We start from the raw sequence: 26,001 nt of genomic DNA, 5'->3' as shown, positions 1-26,001 counted from the left end.
CGGCGCGCGGCTGGAGGAGGCGGCTCCCTTATCCGCCGCCGCCGGGCTGAGCTCCGCGCTGGCTAGCTCTCGGGCTGGTGCTTTGCGCCCAAGCGGGAGAAGGCGCACCTCTCGAGGCTGTTAGAGCGGAGCGCGCCGAGCGAGCGCGGGCCCGGCGCGCGTTGTGGGGGGAAAGCGCGCATTGGGTATGGGTCTTTACGCAGAGGAAGGAGGGTGTCTTGGCTTCTGCGCCCCCGGAGAAATGGGGGCTGGAGAGCTCGGGCGCAGGCAGACCTGCAGTCCCCAGGGATCTCTCCTGCCTCGATCGCAGCCTGACGGAGAGAGAGATCGGGGAGGGGAAGCCGGACGGACCCTGGAGACGCCTGGAGAGGCGACCACGGGAGGCCCCGCCGCTCTGGTCGTGCGCCCTTGGCGGGGATGGGTGGACATTGGCCGCCCCTCCGACGCCCCTCCCCTCGATCTGGGGATCTTTCGAGGAGGTATTTGTAGAGGGAGAAGATCCTCTGCTTTTTCCAGGAGGCGGCTCCCTTTTGTTTTCGTGTGTGTGTGTATTGGGCTGTAGGAACGCGGGCTTTTCTCCTCGCTTGCGGGACGGGTGAAACACAAGGGTCCCCCCCAACAGCCCTGGTGGGCTGGCGGCGCGTCACAGAGCATTGACAGCCACAGATCGCCCGCAACCATTTCTAAGGAGGAGGGCTCATCGCCCTGGAATTAATTCCCTCCCCTTGCATATGCGCTGCCTCCCCCGCCCCGCCAAGCCCCCGAATAACAAGCGTGGGATATTGCCAGAAGCATTATCGGGGGGTTGGGAAGGGTGCTGATGGTCACGTTTGGATTCCTACCTCTGTTGAAGACTTTATATTAGAGACATAGCTGGGTCACCTAAACTGGGAAATGTTTGGGATGCGGGTGGGCGTTGAAGATCAGGTGGTTTCCCCCCCCCCTTGAGAACAATAAGCCTATTTTAATCCTCTGTTGTTCTTTCCCCCTCTTCTGCATCCAAGTGGTGGAACAGGAAAGATCTATCTTGTTCTCCTTTTTTGCTATCGTTGCTGGAGGCTCTCTCTCACGCGAGTACAAGAGCTGTTTAAATTTCCCCCAAGTAAAGACCGATTTTAGGGTTTGCCACTTCTCCTGACAGGCTGTTTGACAGCCTTTCCTAGCTAGACTCCCCTACCGCCCAACCACAGTTGTCACGGATGTGCCCTTTTGTTTTCTGATTCATAGGTCAATTTCTAGGCCACTCGCTTTTCTGATTTAATTGGGTGGCAAGTGGAAAGGCATGGAAAAATCCATGCTTTGATTATTCCCTCCGCCCCAACAGTTGCCAATCAAAATTCTCTTGTCACTTGAAGCAGCATGCAGTTGTTTGCACATAAGATCAAGATGTCACCCCTCCTCTGCTTTGCCTGCTAAGCATTTTGGGGAGGGGGCTGGCCCAAAATGAGGCCAGGGGAAGGACCCTAACCTAAGTAGCAGAGCACATGCAGAAAGCCCTACTTTCAGCTGGAAGACTCTTGTCTGGAACCCTGGAGAGCTACTGCCAATACTAAGCTAGATTGACCAATAGTCTGACTCTATAAGACATTTTCCTGTCTCTCTGCTGTAGTCCATGCAGACTGATCTGTGGTGTCATCAATTTTTTATGTTCGAAACACTTCTTTTTTCAGGAACAACAACAAAATTTTAGGAAACTGCCATAAAATTTGACTTTTGGGGGCCGGGGAGGACTTTCTGGCAACAACCTAGCACATCAGAAGGAAATCTATTCTAAAGGAAATTCTGTGAAATGGGTCCAAACTGGCACTTAAGGCAGCACCACACATTGCGACTGTTATGCCAATGTTTCCTATACCAAACTCGTAATGTGTGGGTGTAATAAATATGTATACATGTGTTGTTAAACATCTGCATGCATGGCTCTGATGTTTAACAATACCTGGAGCTACTCAATTTAGAGTCCTGAATTTAAGCGTTCTATGTGACTTAATGGATTTTTCAGTTGTATAGTACAACAAACACTTTATTAAACTCCCATTCAAACTGGTTGGAACTAATCTGCTTAAAGATCTTGAAAAGGCAAGCAGCTGAATCAGTTGGTTTTTATTGTTTAGGTATGAGAGATTCCTAAAGTAAACATGATAATTATTGAAGAGTAAATTAATTTTTTTATAGCTATAGCCATTGGTAATACAGCTCAGAGAGATATTTTAAATGAACCTGTCAGTCATACACGCAGGGAGCCTGTATGTGACTGGTTTTATGCTTAGTATTTTTGAAAATCAGGTCACTTATTTCTATATAGGGAGTCAGAAGGCTATTTATAAGCAGCTACCCTATTAAAAAGTTGTTACTTTGAGGTTGATACGAAAGACTTTTCAAGCTGCCTAGTTGCCCCCCCCCATAAATACTGAATTTATTCCCTAACTTAACTAAAAAGAGGGAATGAGATGGGCTTATTTTTCCAAACAGTTAGGACATTTTAGAAAAGGCTACATTAGAGTTGCAGTGTGGGGTAAACTTACCAGGGAGTAAATTCCACTGAGGCCAGGAGAACATGGTGTTGAAGTAACTAGGCTACTAAAACAACATTATTGGTTTTTCTTCTGAATAAAGAAGAAAAGCTAGTATCTTTACTAAGAGATAGATTTTGGATTTTTGCCCAGATTAATTTGTAACTTGGAAGTTCAGTAAGATTTCCAGAGGAGTGCTTTCAGTTGAATGTAAGCCATGCAGCTTAGTTTTTCCAGCCCTCAAAGTATAGATAGCCCAATAAACAATTTAAAAGGAACGACAATGGTTATAGAGCGGAGAGTTCTAATGTTACTTAACTTTCAGCATAAGGCTGCCATTTTAAGCACAACTGCCTTGAGGTATTTTATGCTAACTGCTGTTTCCAGGACATCTTATGAAAGTGGAGGCGGGGATTGGGGGACCCAGTAACTTTCAGCAGTAATACTGGCAGGCTTCTGCAGGATGAAGACAAAATGCACAGAATACTATGGAAAAAAAATAAGCCTGCCTTTTAATGTCAGCAAGAAATTTATGACTGAAAAAAGAAGAGACTTCTTTAATGGCCATATTTGGGAAGGAAGCCAAGATTCTTCCCATTCTCAGCTTTCCTGAACTAAACCGTAGCAGTTGGTATGTGGGGGATGCAAACCTGAGTATCTGCTTTGTTGCCATGGTAATAGGGATGAGGGGAAACTTGAAGGCAGTTGGTGTGATTCACCCCTCACACCTACATAAAGCTGAAGAACACATAGCCAGCGAAGTCTGTGTGAAAGGCATCCTTCATGGTGCAGAAGGGCCTAGCTCAGAGCAGCTGCCAAGCGTGCAAAAAGTCACAGGTTCCATGTCTGACATCTCCAGACAGGGCTGGGAGAGAATGTCTGTCTGAAACTCTGGAAAGCGACTGCAGCTAGTTGGTGTAGACCAGGGTGACCCAAGTCATCCTTCCTCCTTCATGAAGCCTGGTTTCTCTTTTCCAGCTTTGGAAAGGAGGTGGGAAGGGTCTAGGGCCTGCCAGAGCCTAGCTCCTCCTTCCCCAAGCCCAGTGCCTCACTTAGCCAGCTTTGGGAAGGCAGCGCGAAGGCAGGCTGGGAGCGAGCAGCACATTTTGGGCTCACTCCCCACCAGGGTTAGAAACTCAGATATATCAGTTGGGCACCAAATAGCTCCTTAAACCAAGGTTACAGCTGCCATAACGGAATGTCTAGTTGCCATTTTAGGACAAGACGGCTCCAAAGTCTTATTTTTCAAACGATGGACCAAGCTTTAAAGCCCTAAACGGCCTCAGTCCTGTATACCTGAAGGAGCGTCTCCACCCCCATCGTTCAGCCTGGACACTGAGATCCAGCTCCGAGGGCCTTCTGGCGGTTCCCTCGCTGCGAAAAGTGAGGTTATAGGGAACCAGGCAGAGGGCCTTTTCGGTAGTGGCGCCTGCCCTGTGGAACACCCTCCCATCAGATGTCAAGGAAATAAGCAGCTATCTTATTTTTAAAAGACATCTGAAGGCAGCCCTGTTTAGGGAAGTTTTTAATATTTAATGCTGTATTGTTTTTAACACTCGATTGGGAGCCGCCCAGAGTGGCTGGGGAAACTCAGCCAGATGGGCAGGGTATAAATAATAAATTATTATTATAATATTATTATTATAACTGGTTCAGATGACAACCTTGAGCTGGGTTGCATATCCCAATGAACTTAATTTGTTCATTTATTCATCTACTTTAAATATATACGCTTATGAAATGGCAGGTTGTTACAATAATCCTGCCAATGTTCTTATTTGTTTACAATTTGTCTGTAAATATTCAATAAACCATTTCCATTCTTTTATAAAAAGTTTGTTATCTTGATTTCCTTTGGGGGGGGGGTAAATTTTGCAATTTCTGCATATTCCGTCAGTTTTTGTATCCATTCTTCCTTTGCTGGGACTTCTGCTTCTTTCCATTTTTGGACAAGTAACATTCTTGCCACTGTAGTAGCATACATGAATCAGTTTCTGTACAGTTTGGGTAGTTCTGTCCCTATAATTCCCGAAATGAAAGCTTCTGGTTTTTGTTGTTGTTGTTTTTCCAAACATTATTTTAAATATCTTTTTCAATTCATTATATATCATTTCCCAGTAAACTTTAACCTTACTACAATACCACCACATATGATAAAGATAACCATCTTTCTCTTTACATTTCCAACACTTATTTGATTTAGATTTATACATTTTTGCCAATTTACTGTTTCCATGAGACTTTCCACTGAATCAGACCAGCTGTTCCCAACCTTGCACTCTCCAGATATGGCTGAACTCCAGCGCTCATCAGCACCAGCCCATAATGCCAGTGGTCAGTGGTTCCCAGAATGCATAGCATTTGTGCACCAGTATCTCATGCTCTTTATTGGTGCCAGCAACGTTGGCATGCAAATGCTAAAGATGGTGTGCTGTACGTGTTACCAAGCCTTTCAACATGATGCTCATAGCACAGAAGGGCTTTCCTGTGGCTTGTGTTGTACCTTAATAAGACTGGCCTTAAGGACTTCATGGTCCTAAAGGCTGTTTCAATCAGTATTTGTGGTGGCTGCTTTCTGGGCTCACAGGTGTGGTCTGTTCATGTGGTCTGTCGGATGTAAATGCTTATGGGTTCCAAGTGCGCTAACATCCATTGTTTACAATAGTGGGGGGACAATTCTGGCCTCATTTCATGTGAGCAAGGGTGAAGGGTGGGGAAAGAAAGAGAGAGAGAGAGAGAGAGAGAGAGAGAGAGAGAGAGAGAGAGAGAGAGAGAAGGATGCATCACCCAGTTTTAGATTTGAGTCCTGCCCGCCTGCAGGTGTGCGGCCTCTGACATATTAACCCTGAGGGAACTGTACCATTTGACAGAAACTCCTGATATATAAAGTACATTTACAGTGGAACCTTGGGTTACAGACGCTTCAGGTTACAGGCACTTCTGGTTACAAACTCCACTAACCCAGAAATAGTACCTCACGTTAAGAACTTTGCTTCAGGATGAGAACAGAAATCGTGTGGCGGCTGTGCAGTGGCAGCGGGAGGCCCCATTAGCTAAAGTGGTACCTCGGGTTAAGAACAGTTTCAGGTTAAGAACGGACCTTCAGAACGAATTAAGTTCTTAACCCGAGGTACCACTGTATTAAGGAGCATTACAGACACCACAGGCTGTGGAGGAAGTAGCAGTTGAGATCCATCCAGACTTTTTGCCTTTCACAAACCTATCTACACAAGCTCATCTGTTGAGGAACCTGTGCACAATTGCCGTGAAACCCCCAGGCATTGCAAGGAATTCTGTATATATTCTAGGGTGCACCCATAGTTCATCTGGAGCAGGGGGCTAAGGGCTGTTGAACCACACTGATGCCAAATAAGTTAAACTGGGAGTATAACCTGCAACACATAAAGTGTTCTCCTACAGCTGCACAGGAGAAAATGATAAGTGGCGAGCAAGCTTCTTTTCGCGAAGCACCCTGTTCCACTGAGGAACTCCTGATAAGCTTCCAAGATTCATTTGTACACACCATTTGAAAACTTCCGCAATGCCCTACCCACCCAAGTAAAACCCACTTCCTTGTGCAAAGAAAGCTTTGGAAATTAGTGTGCTGGCCCTTAGTCATGGGCCACAGGGAAAGCAGCAGTATAGCAGTCAACCTAATTTAGTAGAAAGGACAGGCTTTGCTTCTGTCTTGTTGAGGTTTTTTTTTAAAAAAAATAGAAATGGGTGGTGATCTTGTGATTGAGGCCTGTATCAGTGCCAATGGACTGGTTATGGAATGGTGTCGAATGACAAAATGTACTAGGATTTTTACATATATACTGAAGACGCATGTCTTCGTTTTGCAAAAGGTGGACTTGACAGATGGGTAAAGGTAAAGGTAAAGGTACCCCTGCCCGAACGGGCCAGTCTTGACAGACTCTGGGGTTTGTGCGCCCATCTCACATCTATTGGCCGGGGGCCAGCGCTGTCCGGAGACACTTCCGGGTCACGTGGCCAGCGTGACATCGCTGCTCTGGCGAGCCAGAGCCGCACACGGAAACGCCGTTTACCTTCCCGCTTGTAAGCGGTCCCTATTTATCTACTTGCACCCGGGGGTGCTTTCGAACTGCTAGGTTGGCAGGCGCTGGGACCGAGCAGCGGGAGCTCACCCCGCCGCGGGGATTCGAACCGCCGACCTTTCGATCGGCAAGCCCTAGGCGCTGAGGCTTTAACCCACAGCGCCACCCGCGTCCCCCAGACAGATGGGTAGCATAACACAAAATAATTATTTAAAGACATTTCATGCAAAAGCTGCCTGAAGCAGACTTGGTATCTGTTAACATTTCTGCATCACGGAAGGTAGATTCTGGTACCTCCTTTAAACAATCAAGGGAGAGATTTCTAAACTTACAAAGAAACAGCATCTGTGGAATCCTAGAGTGGCTGGGGCGAACCTGTCAGATGGGCAGGGTACAAGTAATTAACAACAACATCTTAAACTATGTATTCTGTACCTGAAATCCTAGGTTCAGGCTAATAATCTATACACAATTTATCTGGGATTAAGTCCCACTGAACTCATCCTGATTTAATTTGAGTCGGCACACATAACATTGTGCTGTGATTTGATTTGTTGTTGCTCGTTGCAAGACATTTGTGCTATTGTTGTTGTTGTTCAGTCGTTTAGTCGGGTCCGACTCTTCGTGACCCCATGGACCAGAGCACGCCAGGCACTCCTGGCTTAGTTATGCTGGCCACATGACCCGGAAACTGTTCGCTGGCTCCCTCGGCCAATAAAGCGAGATGAGCGCCACAACCCCAGAGTCGGCCACGACTGGACCTAATGGTTAGGGGTCCCTTTACCTAGATATCTAAAAGGTGGGGAAAGCCCTCTTTTCTCACTTCATTGTGAATACAGCAGGGCAGCAATGATTTGTTAATGGCCAAACCTTAGTGTTAAGTGATCTTGTGTGTGCATCTCAACAGCATTCTTACTGATAGGACTTTATGGCGTTAAGTAGAAATAGCTGGAGGAGAAAGATTTCTTAATGGACCTTTCAACCTGGTTTTTTTGTGTGTTTTTTTGTCTGAAGTTTACCTGCTCTGAATATATGGTTCTCAGATTTCTTCCTTAGGTCTTCTACCAATGGAATTTTAACAGGTCTGGGACTCTCTAGGCAGCCTTACTTACTGGCTCAGATGTTGTTGCAAGCATATATATATATATATTTTAAATCAAGTAAAAAAGAACTATCAGAGAGCAAGCTTTTTAATGGGCCAATTCAAGAGCAGAGAACAGACACTCCCATAGGAATTAAGAGCTGTTATAAATGTATCTACTTTCCTTTTCAAGTACCTTTGATAATGCATATTTTTGGCACCATGCAAGCAGCTCTCCCCTCCCCCCCATCTCTTGAAACCCCATAGTTTGTCCAGGGGAAAAAACTGCCAAAGACACTTGATGCAAGATGTTTGGTTAGAAGGATACTAAGAACTGTGAAAAGTATCTAATTAGAAACCAGAAGGGTTTGCTTTGCTTTTCCTTTTCCTGATGGGGTCCTATATGATTTTTCAGAACATACCTGCTGTTCTACTCCGGCAATTATTTAGATGACATATAGCCAACCCTGGAGACTTTAAAAGAGGGATAGGAAGCAAATGTCCCTCCAGCTGTTGTTTAATCCAGCTCTCATCAGCCCCAACCAGCAAGCCCAATGGTTATGGATGATGGGAGCTGGAGTCCAGCAACATCTGGAGGATCCAGAGATTTCCCACAACCATTTCAAAGTGTGCAGGTTTCCCACAAAAATATGCATTTGCACATTTTTAGTCACTCTAGTTTGGTTGAATTTGTAATTTATTAATGGTTTCATTAATGGATTAATTCATTAATAGACGAGCCCTGCTTGCAGTTTGTAATTGGTGCATCCTTTTTTGAAGCTTGAACAAGTTGAGAAATGCAATCCTGCCCACCAGTCGTGGGGAACCCGTGGCCAGCCAGATGTTGCAGGACTCCCGCTCCTATCAGGCCTGGCTAGTGATGATTGGAGTTGTAGTCCAGCATCCTCTAGAGCACTTGGGTCTCCTGCTGTTTTTGGAGTACAACTCCCATCATCCCTAGCAAAGCAGGACCAGTGGTCAGGGATGATGGGAAATGTAGTCCAAAAACAGCTGGAGACCCAAGTTTGGGAAACACTGCTCTAGAGGGCCCCCCCACTGCACACACTTACACTGAGGTAAAGTTGACTGAATACAATAGAATTTGTTTCTGAGTAAAAATGCACAGAACTGCACTGTTGGACAACTTTCAAAGCTTATCAGAATATATTGGTTTAATTATTTCCCCTCCAACTCTGAGTGACATATTCATTGCAGAGCATGGACAAGCCTAACTGCCACATTGGGGGGGGGGTGTTGTATTTAAAATATGTGTGCCTGTGTGTGTGTCTGCTGTAGGATTTAGCTATGGCATCTTTAGAGAGCATGGCATGAGGATGCTTACTGATGAAATTACATTCAGGTGAACAAGTTTGATGTAGTTCTTCATTTAACTCAGACATCCCCAATCTGTGGCCCTCCAGATGTTTTGGCCTACAACTCCCATGATCCCTAGCTAACACGACCAGTGGTCAGGGATGATGGGAATTGTAGTCCAAAACATCTGGAGGGCCGAAGGCTGGGAATGCCTGATTTAACTAGTATATTGGCTTAAGCCTCCCTGGAACTAGATTTGCTTGCAAAATTCAATCTCTGCAAATTATGTTCTGATCTGCACCTCCTGGGCTAATGTGCAGATTAGAAATTAGTTATCCAATGGCTTTTGCGTCACACAAATGTTCCCATACAACTAAAAAAAACTTAGCGAAACACATTTAGAAGTGTGAAGTGTCTTCTATAAGACATGTTTAAATGGACCTTTTTCATGTTGAAATTCTTTTGATAGCCACAAATGACTATGGCTGTGGTCCTGAATGGACTTAGGGGTGTATACCTGCAATAGTGGCATGGACCAGAAATAGACTGATTTGCTAGGGGATGCAGGTGGCACTGTGGGTTAAACCACAGAGCCTAGGACTTGCCGATCAGAAGGTCAGCGGTTTGAATCCCCGCGACGGGGTGAGCTCCCGTTGCTCGGTCCCTGCTCCTGCCAACCTAGCAGTTCAAAAGCACGTCAAAGTGCAAGTAGATAAATAGGTACCGCTCCAGCGGGAAGGTAAACGGCGTTTCTGTGCACTGCTCTGGTTTGCCAGAAGCGGCTTAGTCATGCTGGCCACATGACCCGGAAGCTGTTCTCTGGCTCCCTCGGCCAATAAAGCGAGAAGAGTGCCGCAACCCCAGAGTTGCTCACAACGGGACCTAATGGTCAGGGGCCCCTTTACCTTTACCTTTTTACCCCAAAGTCTTTCGGTTTAGATGAGGGTGGAGGGCAAAAGCTTGTAGTATGAAGATAAATGGGAGAGGGAAGTTGAAGACAGCACAGACTGTCCATGAGGGGAGTGGGTAGAAATTTGATGAGTTTCCAGTTGAAGTGGGTGGAGGTGAGAATGGGTGCAGGAGATTCCCTAGGCCTTTTTTTTAAAAAAATAAATATATTTTTTTATTAAAAATTTCCTTGGTTGAAAAAAGTACATGCCTTTTCTCTTTTTTCAGGTTGTACAGTCTTTCTTACAAATCAGTTGCATCTGTTGTGAGACATTAGTGTTGAGTACAGTTTAAGGGATGTGGGTGGTGCTGTGGGTAAAAGCCTCAGCACCTAGGGCTTGCCGATCGAAAGGTCGGCGGTTCGAATCCCCGCGGCGGGGTGCGCTCCCATTGCTTGGTCCCAGCGCCTGCCAACCTAGCAGTTCAAAAGCACCCCCGGGTGCAAGTAGATAAATAGGGACCGCTTACTGGCGGGAAGGTAAACGGCGTTTCCGTGTGCTGCGCTAGCTTGCCAGATGCAGCTTTGTCACGCTGGCCACATGACCCAGAAGTGTCTCCGGACAGCGCTGGCCCCCGGCCTCTTAAGTGAGATGGGCGCACAACCCTAGAGTCTGTCAAGACTGGCCCGTACGGGCAGGGGTACCTTTACCTTTACAGTTTAAGGTTGGGGAAGAAGAGTGGTGAGAGGAGGGGTGGGGTGATGAGGTTTACAGTGGTACCTCGGGTTACATATGCTTCAGGTTACATACGCTTCAGGTTACAGACTCCGCTAACCCAGAAATAGTGCTTCAGGTTAAGAACTTTGCTTCAGGATAAGAACAGAAATCGGGCTCCGGCGGCACGGCAGCAGCAGGAGGCCCATTAGCTAAAGTGGTGCTTCAGGTTAAGAACAGTTTCAGGTTAAGTATGGACCTCCGGAACGAATTAAGTACTTAACCCGAGGTACCACTGTATATTGTTTTGTATAGCGTATGTGTGGGGTTTAAGGTCTGTGTCAGCTGAGTAGGTTATCTTTCTATTTCTTTATTACATTTCCTTGGTATTGAGAGGTATTGGGGGGCAGGGTGTTGTTGGTTGTCTGTGGTTGTCCGCAGTGGGGTTTGTTTGTATTTGTGAGGGGGGAGGGCTTGTTGGGTCAGGTAAGCCAGACTGATTTGTATGCCGTTGGTGGATTTTTGTTGTTGTCTTGTTGGGCTGTAATAAAGGGGAGCCATACCAGGGTGAAGGCATTCAACAACAACAACAACAACAACAACAACAACAACAACAACAACAACAACAACAACAGCAGCAGCAGCAACAATTTATTATTTATACCCCGCCCATCTGGCTGAGTTTCCACAGCCACTCTGGGTGGCTCCCATTTGAGTGTTAAAAACAATACAACATTAAATACTAAAAACTTCCCTAAACACTGCTGCCTTCAGATGTCTTTTAAAGATAAGATAAATCTTATCTTTATCTTAATAAGATAAGATAGCTGCTTATTTCCTTCACATCTAAAGGGAGGGCATTCCACAGGGCAGGTGCCACTACCGAGAAGGCCCTCTGTCTGGTTCCCTGTAACCTCACTTCTCAAAATGAGGGAACCACCAGAAGGCCCTCGGCGCTGGACCTCAGTGTCTGGGCTGAACGATGGGGGTGGAGATGCTCCTTCAGGTATACTGGACCAAGGCCGTTTAGGGCTTTAAAGGTCAGCACCAACACTTTGAATTGTGCTCAGAAACGTACTGGGAGCCAATGTCCCCATGTTAGTTTCAGTTTATTGGTTAGCTTTTCTAGTAAGGCTGTTTCCCAAACAATTTGATACCATTGGTCCATGTTTACTCCTGACAGGTCTCTCCAGTGTCTAGCTATGAGGCTTCTGGCTGCTGAGAGTAGGTGGGTTATAAGCCCTTTATAATGTGAGTGGTGCATATCCCTTGTAGGACTGCTGTCCAGAGGGGTTGGATTTTAGGGCATTCCTGCCACATGTGGAGGTATGTCCCTGTGGAGGTGCAGCCTCTCCAAAATTTTGGTGAGAGATTCCCTAGTTCTGATCGCATTCATCCCAGACTTCAGTTTTTTTTGTGAATTTGTTACCAACATTCCTCAGATAAGCACTGCTGTCTGGGCAGTTGCTCGTGAAATCGTTAGTGAAACATTCTTGTCTGGGCAACTGTTAGCGTTGTCACTGTTGGTATTTTAATTTATTGGCCATCCTTCACTTTAAGATCCCAAGGGGAAGGTCACAACAGTTCAAAACACATTCAAACAGTTTAAAACAAATTGCAAGCACAGGAATAGGACGAGTCCTAAGAATATACATTTTGATGTTGAAGGTCAGGTTGAAGAGATGCGTCGTCACCATACAGGGAAAACTATAGGAGGGAATTGGCGCAACAATGCTAATTTCTGTTTCTGTTAGCACAAGAAGACCGGGATACTTTAAAGCAAGACTTCAGGCTTCTCTCCAGTAGCAGGAGTTCTAGACATTTTATAAATGGCATTTTTGTGCACGGTTCTTTGACTCAAGTAACAAGCGTGTTTCAATGCAATAATATTTCCTGCTCCCTTACTTTCAAATGACACACAGCAACTACCACTTATGTGCAACTGGGTATTAAATTATACCGAGCTCACGAATTTGATAGCTGCAGGAACAAAAAATCAACTGAGAAATTGTATTTTGAATTCTTTTGTTGTCTACTCTCATGCAACAACAAAGCAGGCTCTTTAAAGTTTAAATAAAATCTCCCATGTTTAAGTTTTGCATGCCAAATGTCACCCTAGAGCAACATTTCCTTGCGTGTAGGTCATAAAACCCAGTAGAATGGAATAGCTGTGTTACGCTTGGTCCTGAACTGGAAATATTTTACCTGGCTGTTATTGCCCATCAGGTTGAGGGGGAGTTACTAGTAAGCAACATGGTGGCAGGCAGAGAAAGTTATGTTTTTCTTCTGGGTATTGTTATTTTGTTCTATTGTTCTAATGGCCAAAGGGGTTGGTTACAGAGACTATTTTCCCCTTGCTTTTAAAGCAGGGTAACTCTTAATTTATTCAGGCAAAATGACTATCAGTGGCACTTGTGCAGCTATAATTTATTTAGTCAAATAACTTTTTGTGAAAGGCTCTATTTGCCGTTCATCTGCTCTGATTTGTGTTTTTTTCCCTTTCCCGACCCCAGTTTTAAAACCTCTCAACTTACAATTAGCAAATCAACGTCAATTTTTTGTTGGAAATGTAAAGAAGTAGACGACTTCTTTTACCATATGTGGTGGACATGCAGAGTGGCTAAGGACTTTTGGGAGATGATTTACAATGAGATAAAAAAGAGATTTAAGGTAACTCTCCCAAAAAGACTGGAAGTCTTTTTACTGGGCATAATGAGCAGATATCCCGCCCCCCCCAATAAATCTATTTCTTTACAGCCACATGAATATTATATGCACAAAAATAGCATGATGCGACAGTACCTACCAAAGAAAATTGATAGAATATGTAGAAATGGCAAGTTTGACTTGTAAAAATTAGAGATCAAAAAAAGATTGGCATTAAATAGCATTGGAAAATGTTTGTGGAATATTTAGAAACTCAGTGTAAATATTTTAAAACACAAATAGGATTTGAGTAAGAACAGCAGAGGGAGGGGAAGTTTCATTTTCTTTTGTGATAAGACAAAGGTATAGAGTAACCATAATATGCAGCATAAATTGAAATTTTGGCGGAACCATTGAGGGAGGGAGGAGAAGTTGCAGGTGGATTGATTGATTGTTAAATTTGAAATGTTGCTGAATTTTTTATGTTTAAAAATTCACAAATAAAGTTGTTAAAAACTCTCTTAACTTACTAGTCTGTCAATTTTGCTTCTATGTATTTGAAGCAAGTTAATGTCAGCTAATTAAGCTTGCTTTTACTGTCAGGTAGGGCTGGGTTTTCAATACAGTTGTACCTCGGAAGTCGAACGGAATCCGTTCTGGAAGTCCGTTCGACTTCCAAAACATTCAGAAACTAAGACATGGCTTCCGATTGGCTGCAGGAAGTTCCTGTAGCCAATCGGAAGCCATGGAACCCACGTCGGACGTTCAGGTTCCAAAGAATGTTCGCAAACTATAACACTTCTGGGTTTGCGGCGTTTGGGAGCCAAAACGTTCAAGTCGCAAGGTGTTCGACTTCTGAGGTACGACTGCATTTTCTGGTTTTCAACATTGCAATATAGCACCAGCTAAACATCGCAATATACTGATATCATAATGTCTGAAATAAGGATGGATCTATGTAGATGCATTGGCTGGCTTCATGGCTTTCCTCACACTGTGATTTTTGCATAGCACACAAACACACATCATGATTTGCGATATATTGCCAGGTCAAAAGCTATGAAACTGAAACCCAGCCCTAACACACACCATGCTGGCAAACACATGGATGTTGTTGTTGGTGTTTATTGGCCATGATGCAAACACATTTGTTCCTATTCTCATGGGAAGCATCAAGCCTTTAAACTAAAATTAAAGAACTACGGGTACTTTTTTTTTTTTACTTTCCTGCTGCATTAGGTGACTTTCTGACTTGTGTACATTGTTTTAATCATTGGTTTTCCTTCATTTTGCAGAAAAGAGAGTTTGATGTGGACAATCTCAGCAAATCAGAACTGCGGATGCTCTTGAGCGTTCTAGAAGGGGAGTTGGAAGCACGAGATCTTGTGATTGAAGCTTTAAGGGTATGTTCCTGTTGTTAAATATATAGAAATTTTACATCCGTAAAGAAAAATAAAATTATTATTATTATTATTTCTATACTGCTCTTCATCCAAGGATACATAATATAGTAACAAACAAACAAACCCCACAGTTCAAAAGGCCATAGATGGCTTAATAAGCCAAAGGTCTGAGAAAAAAAGGAATGTTTTTTCCTGGTGCCTAAAGATGTAACAAAGACACCAAATTGTGTTTGTTTTGTTACTACAGTCGTACATTGGTTTCCAAACAGCTTAGTTCTCGGATGTTTTCGCTCCCAAACACTGCAAACCCAGAAGTGACTGTTCCCGTTTGCGAACTATTTTTGGAAGCCAAACGTCCAACGGGGCTTACGGGGCTTCTGATTGGAGTTTCCTGCAGTCAATCAGAAGCCGTGCTTTGGTTTTCAAACATTTTAGAAGTCAAATGGACTTACAGAACAGATTCCGTTTGACTTCCAAGGTACTATTGTACATGATATTTTTGCCATGTTCAAAGGAGATTCTCATAAAAAGCAGGAGGAATCTCTCTCTCTCTCTCTCTCTCTCTCTCTCTCTCTCTCTCTCACACACACACACACACACACACACACACACAAAAGGTATGCATTTTTAAATAAAACAAATCAGTAGCATGCTAGTACCAACTTTTAAAAGTCATACGTAGTGGAAAAAACAGTTATGTGAAGAAGTTCACCCAATACTAAGATAATCATAGTAGATAACTGAAGTTGGATAACATGCTTATTCCTGCAACTTCACAACTGGGCTGATCTATATTTAAACTAGTTTTCTGTAACTGAAGGGAAATAAAGGTATTTATAAGCAGCTCTTTCTTCATAAACTTATGTGAGGAGTCACACAATGCATCCACATGAACTTTCTTTCACAAAAGGATGTTCTCAAAGAGAATACCGGTGCTTAGATATCAGAAGAGATGCGTTTCTTTCTAATACATCACTTCCTAGGGGAATCTTGCACTTTGTGGCTGTAAAATATTTAGCCTTAAGTCCCTGTATGTTTTACATTGGTATCGGTTTGAAAGACTGAGAGATTTCAAATCCCGTTAGAGTTCCCTCCCACACACTTTGTGTTAATTTAAGGAGAAAATAATGGAGGGGGAAACTACCCAATATGACACGTAGCCATTTGTTCTCTCTCGCTATACATTGCTGGGATTTGCCTGTCCTCCTTTACAGGCTATATAATGTTACACTTGCCATAAGCAGTCTAGACAGATTTTGTAGTACTGAACGCTGTGGAGAAAGAGCATCGAAGCATGAAAAAATCCAGTGTCCCTAAGCTTTGATTCCAAGAAAAGAATTACTCAGATTTACTCCCCCAAAGTCCAGCCATATTAGCCTTTTGCAGCAAAAATAACAGAGTCTAGTGGCACTCGTAAAGACTTAGAGATTTTTAATGCATTAACTTTTGTGCACTATAGTCTACATGCCAAATACAAAAACAAATCAACTAGGTCAGACTACTACTCAGTAATAATCTGCTACAGGACAAACCTAGAAGAATAAAATGACCGGACACCACTTGTCACTTAAAGTTTCCAGCGGAAGCTACTCAAACTTAGCACCTATGCTCTATAGTCCATTCTGAACAATGGCATTTCCATGTCACAGGCCTTGAACAGTAGCCCTTGTACGTCCTTACATACAGTGGTGCCTCGCAAGACGAAATTAATCCGTTCCACGAGTCTCTTCGTCTAGCGGTTTTTTCGTCTTGCGAAGCAACCCTATTAGCGGATTAGCGCTATTAAAGGCTTAGCGGCTATTAAAGGCTTAGCGGCTATTAAAGGCTTAGCAGATTAGCGGCTAAAAGGCTATTAGCGGCTTAGCGGCTTAGAAAAAGGGGGGGAGCAGAAAAAAATCGGAACACTCGCAAGACGTTTTCGTCTTGCAAAGCAAGCCCATAGGGAAAATCGTCTTGCGAAGCAGCTCAAAAACGGAAAACCCTTTCGTCTAGCGGGTTTTCCGTCTTGCGAGGCATTCGTCTTGCGGGGCACCACTGTACGGATCTCACACCTTAAATAGCTGCTCACCAGTAACAGCGGGGCATATAACAAAGTTATGGACACAGGGACAGCTCCTGTGATAGATCTAGATGCCAGCTCTGTCCACATAACTACACTGGCAACAAGTATTAGAAGACCTAATAATGCCATTCGTGGTATCGGGTTCATTCATCTTCCAGTGTGATATATGCCATCATCTGCCAGCAATGCCCTTCTGCATTCTACATAGCCCAAGCAGGCTAGTCTCTATGCAGAAGAATAAATAGACACCAATCTGACATCAGAAATGGCAATATTCAAAAGCCAGTGGGAGAACCATCCAGGACACACTGCAAATTACTTTAAAATGGCCCTCCTGGAGCTAAAGAACTCCAAAGAGAGACAGCAATGTCATTCTAAATTTGTTAGTCTTTTAAGACACCACGAGACTTGTAGTTGTTTTTACTCAAAATTAAGTGCACGAACCCAGCCAAAGCTACTGAGCCTGGCAGTTTGTATAAAATGAGTCGCGTTAAAATATTGATCCATCACAGTTTGTTATTCATGGCAGCAATTCTCTCTGATGGTAGCAGATGACAAGTAAAACGTTGCCTAAATGCGACCAGGTGAAATGGACTGTGGGATGGCTGGTTGTTGTTTTTCCTTGGATCAATATTGTTCCACAAGTGACTAAGACAGGTATGTTTAGATCAGCTGGGCCAGTAAATATTTTTGCACACTGATGAACTTTGAGGATTTACTAGCATGGTTATGTCAAGCAAAGCTCGACCAGAAGCCAGTGTGTTACGGTATTGAGGGTAGATTGTCAAACCAAATCCCAAATTCAAACCCCCACTCAGCCCATAAAGTTCGTTGGATCACCGTGGGCCAGACACCTGTATAGCTCAGCCTAATCTACCTCATGAGGTGTTTTGAGGATAAAATGAGTGGGAAAAGAGCCATGCATGCAGCCTTAAGTGTCTGTGAGGAAAGGCGAGATGAAAATAGAATTAGATAGTAAAAATAATATGCTAGATTTTCCCAGCCCTTCAATTCCTTTTTGCCCATTGTGTTGTGTGTTGTTCTCTTTTTTTCTCTCTCTCTCACATGGATCGTATCCACTGTGGATGTAATGGGGGCAGAGAGCAGCTTGTATAACTCCTAACAAATGCCTGTACATATCAGGAGCCCTCTCCTGTATTCTGTGAACTTTAGATCTAACGTTTAAAAAAACACATTCAAAAAGTACAAGCATCAAAGTTTGTAGGGACTGTTTGTGTGGGGTTTATTTCGGTGGGAAAGATGCACACACCAATAAGACATTTTCCAAATCACATTTGAAAACATGCGAAATGTAGTCTTTATTGGCAGCAGGAGTGCATAGTATACTTGTTACATATTTTATTATTGTGATTAATTCTTATATCCCACCTTTTATAGCAGTACGAACGAATGCATTGTTGTTTATTCAAACGTTTACAAACCATGTTGCAATTTAGATGTTATTAAATGTTCAACTATATTATTAACCAGCTGTGATTAGTTCAGGACCTGTTTCTAACAATGCCAAGTCCTGGATTGGGTATTAACATTACAGAATGGTCCATCAGTCCCATACAGTCCTCCCATCATTCCAAAGATTCAGAGATGTTTGGAGAACTTGTTGCCCTCACATTGAATTCATTAGCTTCCACCTTCTGTCTATGTGAAGATTTAAACATACGTCTTTCATACTGGTAGATGTTCACATGCAGTAACATTTTGAGAGCTTGATCAAGTTCACTGTGGTCTCAGCAGCTGTTCACAGAATAATCCCTGTACAGTAGAGACAGGCGGTCCAGATGTTGGACTGCAACTCCATCATGGCCAATCCAGAGGGATAATGGGGGTTGTAGTCCCAACAATATCTGGGGGCACACCCCTGCAGGAGTGTATTACAGAAGCCAAGCCCACCCTCCCATGGTACTGAGTATCAATAGGCTGGGAAGCCACCTAGATTTTTAGGAAGACCCCAAAATGATGTGTATATCCTGGACTCTGCTGTTCTCTATGGGATCCCGCCACAAAGAAGTGCTATTTGCTTATGGGACTAGATCAACCCCTTTGTTTTGATGTTTATCTAAACATCTTATCCATTAGCTGCTCAAGTTTTTAATATCCATTTTAGCTTGGACTGTTTGTTTATTTCCAATTTCTCTTTCCCCTTTTTAAAACACTGCAGGTGGTAAACGAGTATTTGCCTACGAAAATAAATTTAGATTTCACCTCATGCTCTGCCATGCAGATAATTAGAAATAGAGGAGAAAGATTGCTCTGGATACTTTTTTAATATATGGAAGCACTTGAGCTTAGAATAATTCGTTTCAAGTTCTAGGAAGTCACCTGATTTGATATTTATTGCAAATTTAACACCAGGGGAGTGCTTAAAAGCAGACTTCGGTGTCTATTACCTTTTGGAAATGAGAATCTGATTTTTAGAAGGTAATATGTAGTGCTGAGGAGAAAAATAATAAAGCTGTTCATAAACAAGAAAGACAAAGAAGTTTAAATCTTCATGGCTCCAATTCAGCGTTAGTCACGCTCAATAGCTTGTGGTTCCAGATGGGGATGTGCTTTCATATTTGCATCAAAAAGTGTATGCAGCCAATCTGGTGGAGCCCAAGTGAGGATTCAAATGCATTTGTAGATTTGTACGCAAATTCACAGCTTAATCCATGTTCTATTCACAGTTGGCCTTCCAGCTTGCCATCTGAATTATGGCATTGTGTGTATGTGTCAAGGATCTCCTGTTTTGGACCCTAGATCCCCCCCTTACACTAGATTCTCTAATAAAATTTACTGTCTTGAATTGGAACAGACTGGAAACCATTCAAGATAACTGGATGTGAATGATAACGCTTTTTAAAAAAATGCACGCAAGCTGTGAGTTAAGATACTGGGAAATAAAGACTTCTGAAGATCAGATCTGAAGTAGCTGAGCAGATATTAAAACCAAGCCTTTTGACTGTTTAGAGATCCGAATCAGAATTGCAGGTTCAGAGGCTATAAAAGTCGGCAGGAGGATCTCTTGCTGAGAAGATAGCCTTAAAAAGACAAACAACTGTTAAAAATTAATCTGATCTGTTACAGTGCTGATTCAGCTTTGTACAGAAGGATAAAGATGGTCTTTAACAAATGCAGTGTGTTCCATATTTGGCTATGTTTGTCTGATGTGACATGTGTATAACTTTCAGAGTGAACTAGGGATCTGTAAGTGGAAAACGGACTGTATACATAAGACATTGTGTGTATACAATACGCTCTCTCTGTATATGGTATGCTCTGTGTTTTACAACTAGCTTGCATTATGTTTAGTTTTAAGTGCCACATGAACTGGAAAATTGTTGATAGAACTGGTAGAAAGAGATTTGGCAAGAAAAAAAATGTTTTATGACTGTAGTGGTACAAATAATGGGAATATTGAATTAAGTTTTCATGTTATCTTTGTTTAGGTTAGTTTTTCATCATATGCCTTCTGTCCATAATATTGGTATCTAGGTTCATCCACAGCATGATCAGGGTTTGCCTTGCATAACAAAGCAGAATCTAATTTCATAAACAGAGATAACAGAGACCACGCTTTATCAGAACTAAGAAGCTTCCAGGTTAGCACTGCTGCAGAATCTCTGGGTAGTCTTGAAATCATCATAGCAGTTTAGGGTGCGTGCATGAAAATGATCCACAGATACAGCCCTACCTTGGAAGGGTAAAGGCATATATTTTAATTTTTAACACCAAAATTATATCCAGAAGTTTGTCCAGTACTGATAATGCAGGTTTCCTACAAACCATAGTTTGTGAATCAGAATGCAGTCACAGAAACAAGTCTTCCCTTAGCTGGAAAGAACTTTTCATTGCATTTATATATGGGATCCTCCTATTGGAGGGTCCTGGTTGCGCACGGGCGCCTGGGACTTACCCCATAGGGGTAGAATGGGTGGGGGAAGTAGCAAAAGCCTTGGCCACAGCCCCTGGATCACGCCAGGCTGTTTTAGCTAATCCCCAGAGGGTGGGGCATAAAAGCGGCAGCGTGACGGAAGTAGGGGCACTCACGTCACACTGCCGAACACCCACCCTCCCTCCCTAGAGTTAGGTAGTTTCATCTGGCCTTGCTTTGGTTTGGGTCACCTGTTTTGGAACAGGGGCTGGGTAGGAATTTTTCCCAATTGGCAAATTGGCTCTAGCCACTTGGTTTTTGCCTATCCCTTAGCAATCGCCACAACTTGTAAGGTGGTGGTTAGGCACTGGCCCGGTTGGATTGTAGGGAGGGGAGGTGCGGCCATCACCTGCCCCTCTAGGAACGGGGTATTCCATTAAAGGAAGCTGGGGGTCCTGGATCTCATCCAAAGCCCGCTTGAGGGGCTAGGGCCATGACAGGACCACAGGAACCCCGGGGTGAGCTTCGGTTGGTCCGCATCAATGTCGCTCCTTCGTTCGGTTTACCCCTTTAGACTGCCACCCAGAGAGGTGGAGTCAGTTATAGTCGGGAGACAATGCCTAAGCCAATACTGCTCACAAAATTGTAATTCAATAAAGTTGTGGCCAAAAATTTGCCCAAAGACTTAAAACTAAAATATGTGTCCGAGTGAAGTTATTTTCAGGGTGGGTCCTGGGGGCCTTGAGGCGCAACTCACATTTTCCTCCAATGAGCTAAAGGCGGTGTGCATGGTTCTCCCTCATGTCATTTAATCCCCACAACAACCCTGCGAGGCAGGTTAGGCTAAGAGGCAATGACTGTCCCAAAGTCATCCATTGAGCGAGCAGGCATTTGAAGCCTGGTCTACAAGGTCCTACTCTGACACTCTAGCCACAACACCACACTGGCACTGATTTTTCCCTTTGCCAGTCTTAACCAGTGACAACTTAGGTAATCATAGAGGCTGGAAAATATGCATCCATTATCTTGGAGCTGCTGCAAACTGCAGCCACAATCTAACTAACATGCTATATTTGAGCAAATGTGAAAATTGTCAGGCGCATGGATGGGAGTAGAAAGTGCATTGCCAGAATTGACCCTCATTCTTCGTATCAAAGTATACCACACACGTGGTCACTGGAGCAATACCATTGGCCCATAATATTGCGTCTTAATTTGCCCCTCTCCCTTAAAGATACCAAAGATGTTAGACAACTTTGGCCACCTTGTCAATAATTACGTTTTCCCACAGCAGGTGGATTTGTGGTTAATTGCAATTATGCCTGCTTCGGTTGTTTTTTGAACGAGGCCTAAGTTGTTAAAATGCATGGCGTGTGCACAGAACAGATTTCTGCCAAAACTCAAACTGAAAAGCAGTCTCTCAGGAAACAGCTCAGAGGTAGAATTGAGTTCTAAAAAGGTTACAGCAACCACCAAGGGAAATTACTTGGCAATTTTTTTGTTCGATTTCTAAAATTGAAAGCTCTCACCTGAGAAGTGTCCTGTTGCCTGTGCATTTGAGTACATTGACCTTGGTTCAGCATATTTAGTAGCTAGAAATCGAACCAGCAATAAAGAGAACGTCTGATGGCTCCCTATGCAGATAGGTTTGTTTGAAAACAAGAGAGATTTGCAAAGAAAACCTGCGCATGAATTCTAATGTAGTTCTGTAGAATGGCACCAAGCAAGTCCTTGCCTCCGGGAGCTATAGGAGCTCTCAAAGGAGAGTCAATATGACGTGGTGGTTAGATTGTTGGACTAGGATGTGGGAAACTAGAGTTCATATCTCCACTCAGCCATGAAGCTCACTGGGAAACTTCAAACCAGTCACAATCTGTCAGACACAGAGGGTTATGTACACCAGGGGTCAGCAACCTTTTCCAGCTGTGGGCTGGTCCACCACCCCTCAGACCATGTGGTGGGCCAGACTATATTTTTTTTGGGGGGGAATGAACAAATTCCTATGCCCCACAAATAACCCAGAGATTCATTTCAAATAAAAAGGACACAGTTTCCTCATGTAAAAACACGCTTATTCCCAGACCATCTGTGGGGCAGATTGAGAAGGCGTTTGGGCCGCATCTGGCCCCTGGGCCTTAGGTTGCCTACTCCTGATGTACACCATCTTGAGGTTCTTGGAGGAAAGGAGGGATGCAGATGTAACAATAAATAAATATGTATTGTTGTGTGGACCATTGTATCTTGGAAACTTTCTCCCTTTCCTAGGAACCCTTGCAGTGGGCATTTGTAACCACTCTGATAGGATAGCTCCAGGCTCCATGAATATATTAAAGCAACTGCTTTCACTGCAGTTGGTAATTGCTTTTATGAAAAAGCTCCTCAAGCACAGAAGAACATCTCAAGGTCACCTAGATTTCCGAACAGGTTTTTTCCCCCCTTTGTCTTGGCCAGTCTGTTGCAGTGAGACCGAGATAGCTGTCAGAGAAAGAAAGCGTCATTTCCTGGCTCAGCGTCACCAAGCTTAAAAGCTGTCTCAGCCAGTGTTGTCTACCTAAGGCAGTTAACTTAGAGCCATTCAGATGTTGCTGAAGTATAATCTCTTACCATAGCCCGTGTTGGCAGAGATTGATGGGGGCTGGAGGCAAACAACCACAGGAAAAGCCACGGGTTCCCCACCTCTGGTCTGTACTGACAATCTTCTGCAGGCCTGTTTAGAGACGCAGGAGGTTGAACCTAGGCCTTATTCATCCAGAGGATGCCCTCTGCTACGCATTTATGTTCATTTCACAGCTGTGGATGTTTAACCTTGTTTTGCACGGAGAAGCGCTTAAAATTGGTGAGTGTAAAAAGGCTCAACTTTATTTCCTTGGGTGAAAGTCTTCCAGGAGCAAGTTTTTATTTTTTTCTGGAACAGAGAATGGTGGGAGAAGTTTGTGTCTTTCCACACTTGCCATTTATAGTGGCATAGTTTCATTTAACTAATCTGAGCAGTGTTTTAGGCAAGGAAATGGGCCCGTATGTCTTACAAAGCTTTCATGAAAACCGTCCACATGCTATGTCCCAAGTATAAAGCTATACTTTCTATAGCAAAGTTTGTCAGACACCTGCTGTAATATAATCTGCCTTTTTGCCAGTATGAACTTTGCCTTTGCCCCACACCACAACTCACTTTTGCCCTTTGACAAAGGAAACCACACAGTGAATGAAAAAGGTTGTGCAGTCAAAATGTGGAACTTTGCACATATAGCTATGCATATTAAACATTTTTCTCAATGTTGCTATCTGTCTCTCAATTTATGCCAGCAATATTATTTGACCAGAAGTAAATTCTAGACTCTGGGGGCAGTAGTCAGCTAAGATTTACTCAGAGTATACCCAATGAAATAAATGAACATGACTAAGGCCCCTAAATTTCAGTGGGTCTACGCTGAGTAAAATTTAATTGAATACCACCCTATGTTAGGATGGCAGCCTACGTTAGTTGTACTTCAACCTAACCACACTTAGCTGGGAGTAATCCCCATCGAATTCAATAGAATGTACGTCTATTCTGAGTAGACATGGTTAGGCTTGTGCTGTAAGTCTAGATCCAACCTATAGTTTGTAGCATTATCCCTAAACTGGTGGCGACTGACTGGGGAAAAGACCTTCAGGCCATGATGGCTAAGCGAAAACAGGTTGCAATCCCATACCTGGGAGTATGTACCACTGAACTAAGTGGGGCTTTCTTCTGCGTAGACATGCATAGAATTGCCCAGTCAGTGCATAATGAGGATGCAGATTCCATGCTGAAGAGTATGGTTAACATAATAAGGCCCTTATCCACGCTGCCATGGCTGTTGTGTATATAGTTTTGGCTGCTGCATCCCCCAAAGGAATTTGTAGACCTTGGAAAGGTACAGGGAAGGGAGACCAAAATGGACACGAATGTCTTTTCTCTGAGTGAAAATATCTGTGGCTATTTAACTTAGAATAAAAGAATGGGAATATAATTTAGGTTTATAAAACGGCATGATGTAAATAGACATTTTTTCTGTTACAATGCCAGAACTTAGGGTCGTCCACTAAACTTGAACGGTAGAAGTTCCAAGGTTTGTACTTTTTATGCACTTCCTTACACAAAGCACATTTGATTGGTGGAATTTTCTGCCAAAAGATGTGTTGATAGTGACTTAGCTGCTGGAGAGGGGGTGGAATTGTGGAGCTCAGGTCTACCGCTGGCTTCTAACCATGACAGCAGGGTGGAACTTGCAGGTTCAGAGACAGTAGACTTATGAATTCCTGTTTCTGGGTGGTCAGTTAGCAAAGGAGCCCTGTTGCCTTCACGCTCTGCTTCCCAAAAGCCTCTGGCTGACCCAGTTGTTGGACTAACTCAGAGGTAACCAATGTAGTTCCCTTCTGATGTTGCTGGACTCCAGCTCCCATAATTTCTGACTGTCGGCCATCTTGGCTGCACTCGATGAGTGGTGGAATCCAACAACATCTGGAGCATACTGTGTTTCTTACCCCTGTCTTATATGAACTCCCAGTGTGTTCCAGTTGGACAATTGCAGCCTCCCCAGTGTGTCTGGGATGAAGAGTAGGTACTACTGCTTTTCAACATCTGCTTGTGGGAGTGATAACTCTCTCACCATTAAAAGAAAACAGAACTACAGTAGTACCTCAGATTAAGAACTTAATTCATTCTGGAGGTCTGTTCTTAACCTGAAACTGTTCTTAACCTGAGGTACCACTTTAGCTAATGGGGCCTCCCGCTGCCGCCATGCCACCGCCGCACAATTTCTGTTCTCATCAAGAAGAAGAAGAGGAGGAGGAGGAGGAGGAGTTTGGATTTGATATCCCGCCTTTCACTCCCTTTAAGGAGTCTCAAAGCAGCTAACATTCCCCTTTCCCTTCCTCTCCCACAACAAACACTCTGTGAGGTGAGTGGGGCTGAGAGACTTCAGAGAAGTCTGACTGGCCCAAGGTCACCCAGCAGCTGCATGTGGAGGAGCGGAGACGCAAACTCGGTTCACCAGATTATGAGACTACCGTTCTTAACCACTACACCACACTGGCTCTCTTAACCCGAGGTACTATTTCTGAAGCGTCTGTAACCTGAGGTACCACTGTATTATTATTATTATTATTATTATTATTATTATTATTATTATTATTATTATTATTACAATTTATAGGTAAAGGTGAAGGTACCCCTGCCCGTACGGGCCAGTCTTGACAGACTCTAGGGTTGTGCGCTCATCTCACTCTAGAGGCCGGGGGCCAGCGCTGTCCGCAGACACTTCCGGGTTACGTGGCCAGCGTGACGAAGCTGCTCCGGCGAACCAGCACCAGAGCAGCACACGGAAACGCCGTTTACCTTCCCGCTATAAAGCGGTACCTATTTATCTACTTGCACTTAAGAGTGCTTTCGAACTGGTAGGTGGGCAGGAGCTGGGACCGAATGACG

At 43.8% G+C, this 26,001-nt stretch overlaps 1 protein-coding gene across 1 annotated transcript in view; it reads left to right on the top strand.

Annotated features, from left to right (window-relative positions):
* Positions 1-26,001, top strand: part of CTTNBP2 (cortactin binding protein 2) — a 123,009-nt gene that overhangs the window by 1,235 nt on the left and 95,773 nt on the right. The window contains 1 exon segment of the mRNA XM_081211408.1: positions 14,509-14,616. Coding sequence (XP_081067534.1) covers positions 14,509-14,616 — 108 coding nt within the window.

The sequence above is a fragment of the Podarcis bocagei genome, assembly GCF_964188305.1.
Source record: "Podarcis bocagei genome assembly, chromosome: 10".
NCBI classification, from domain to species: domain Eukaryota; kingdom Metazoa; phylum Chordata; class Lepidosauria; order Squamata; family Lacertidae; genus Podarcis; species Podarcis bocagei.
Note: the sequence above shows the minus strand (reverse complement) of the source record. Positions and strands in the feature narration are given on the sequence as shown.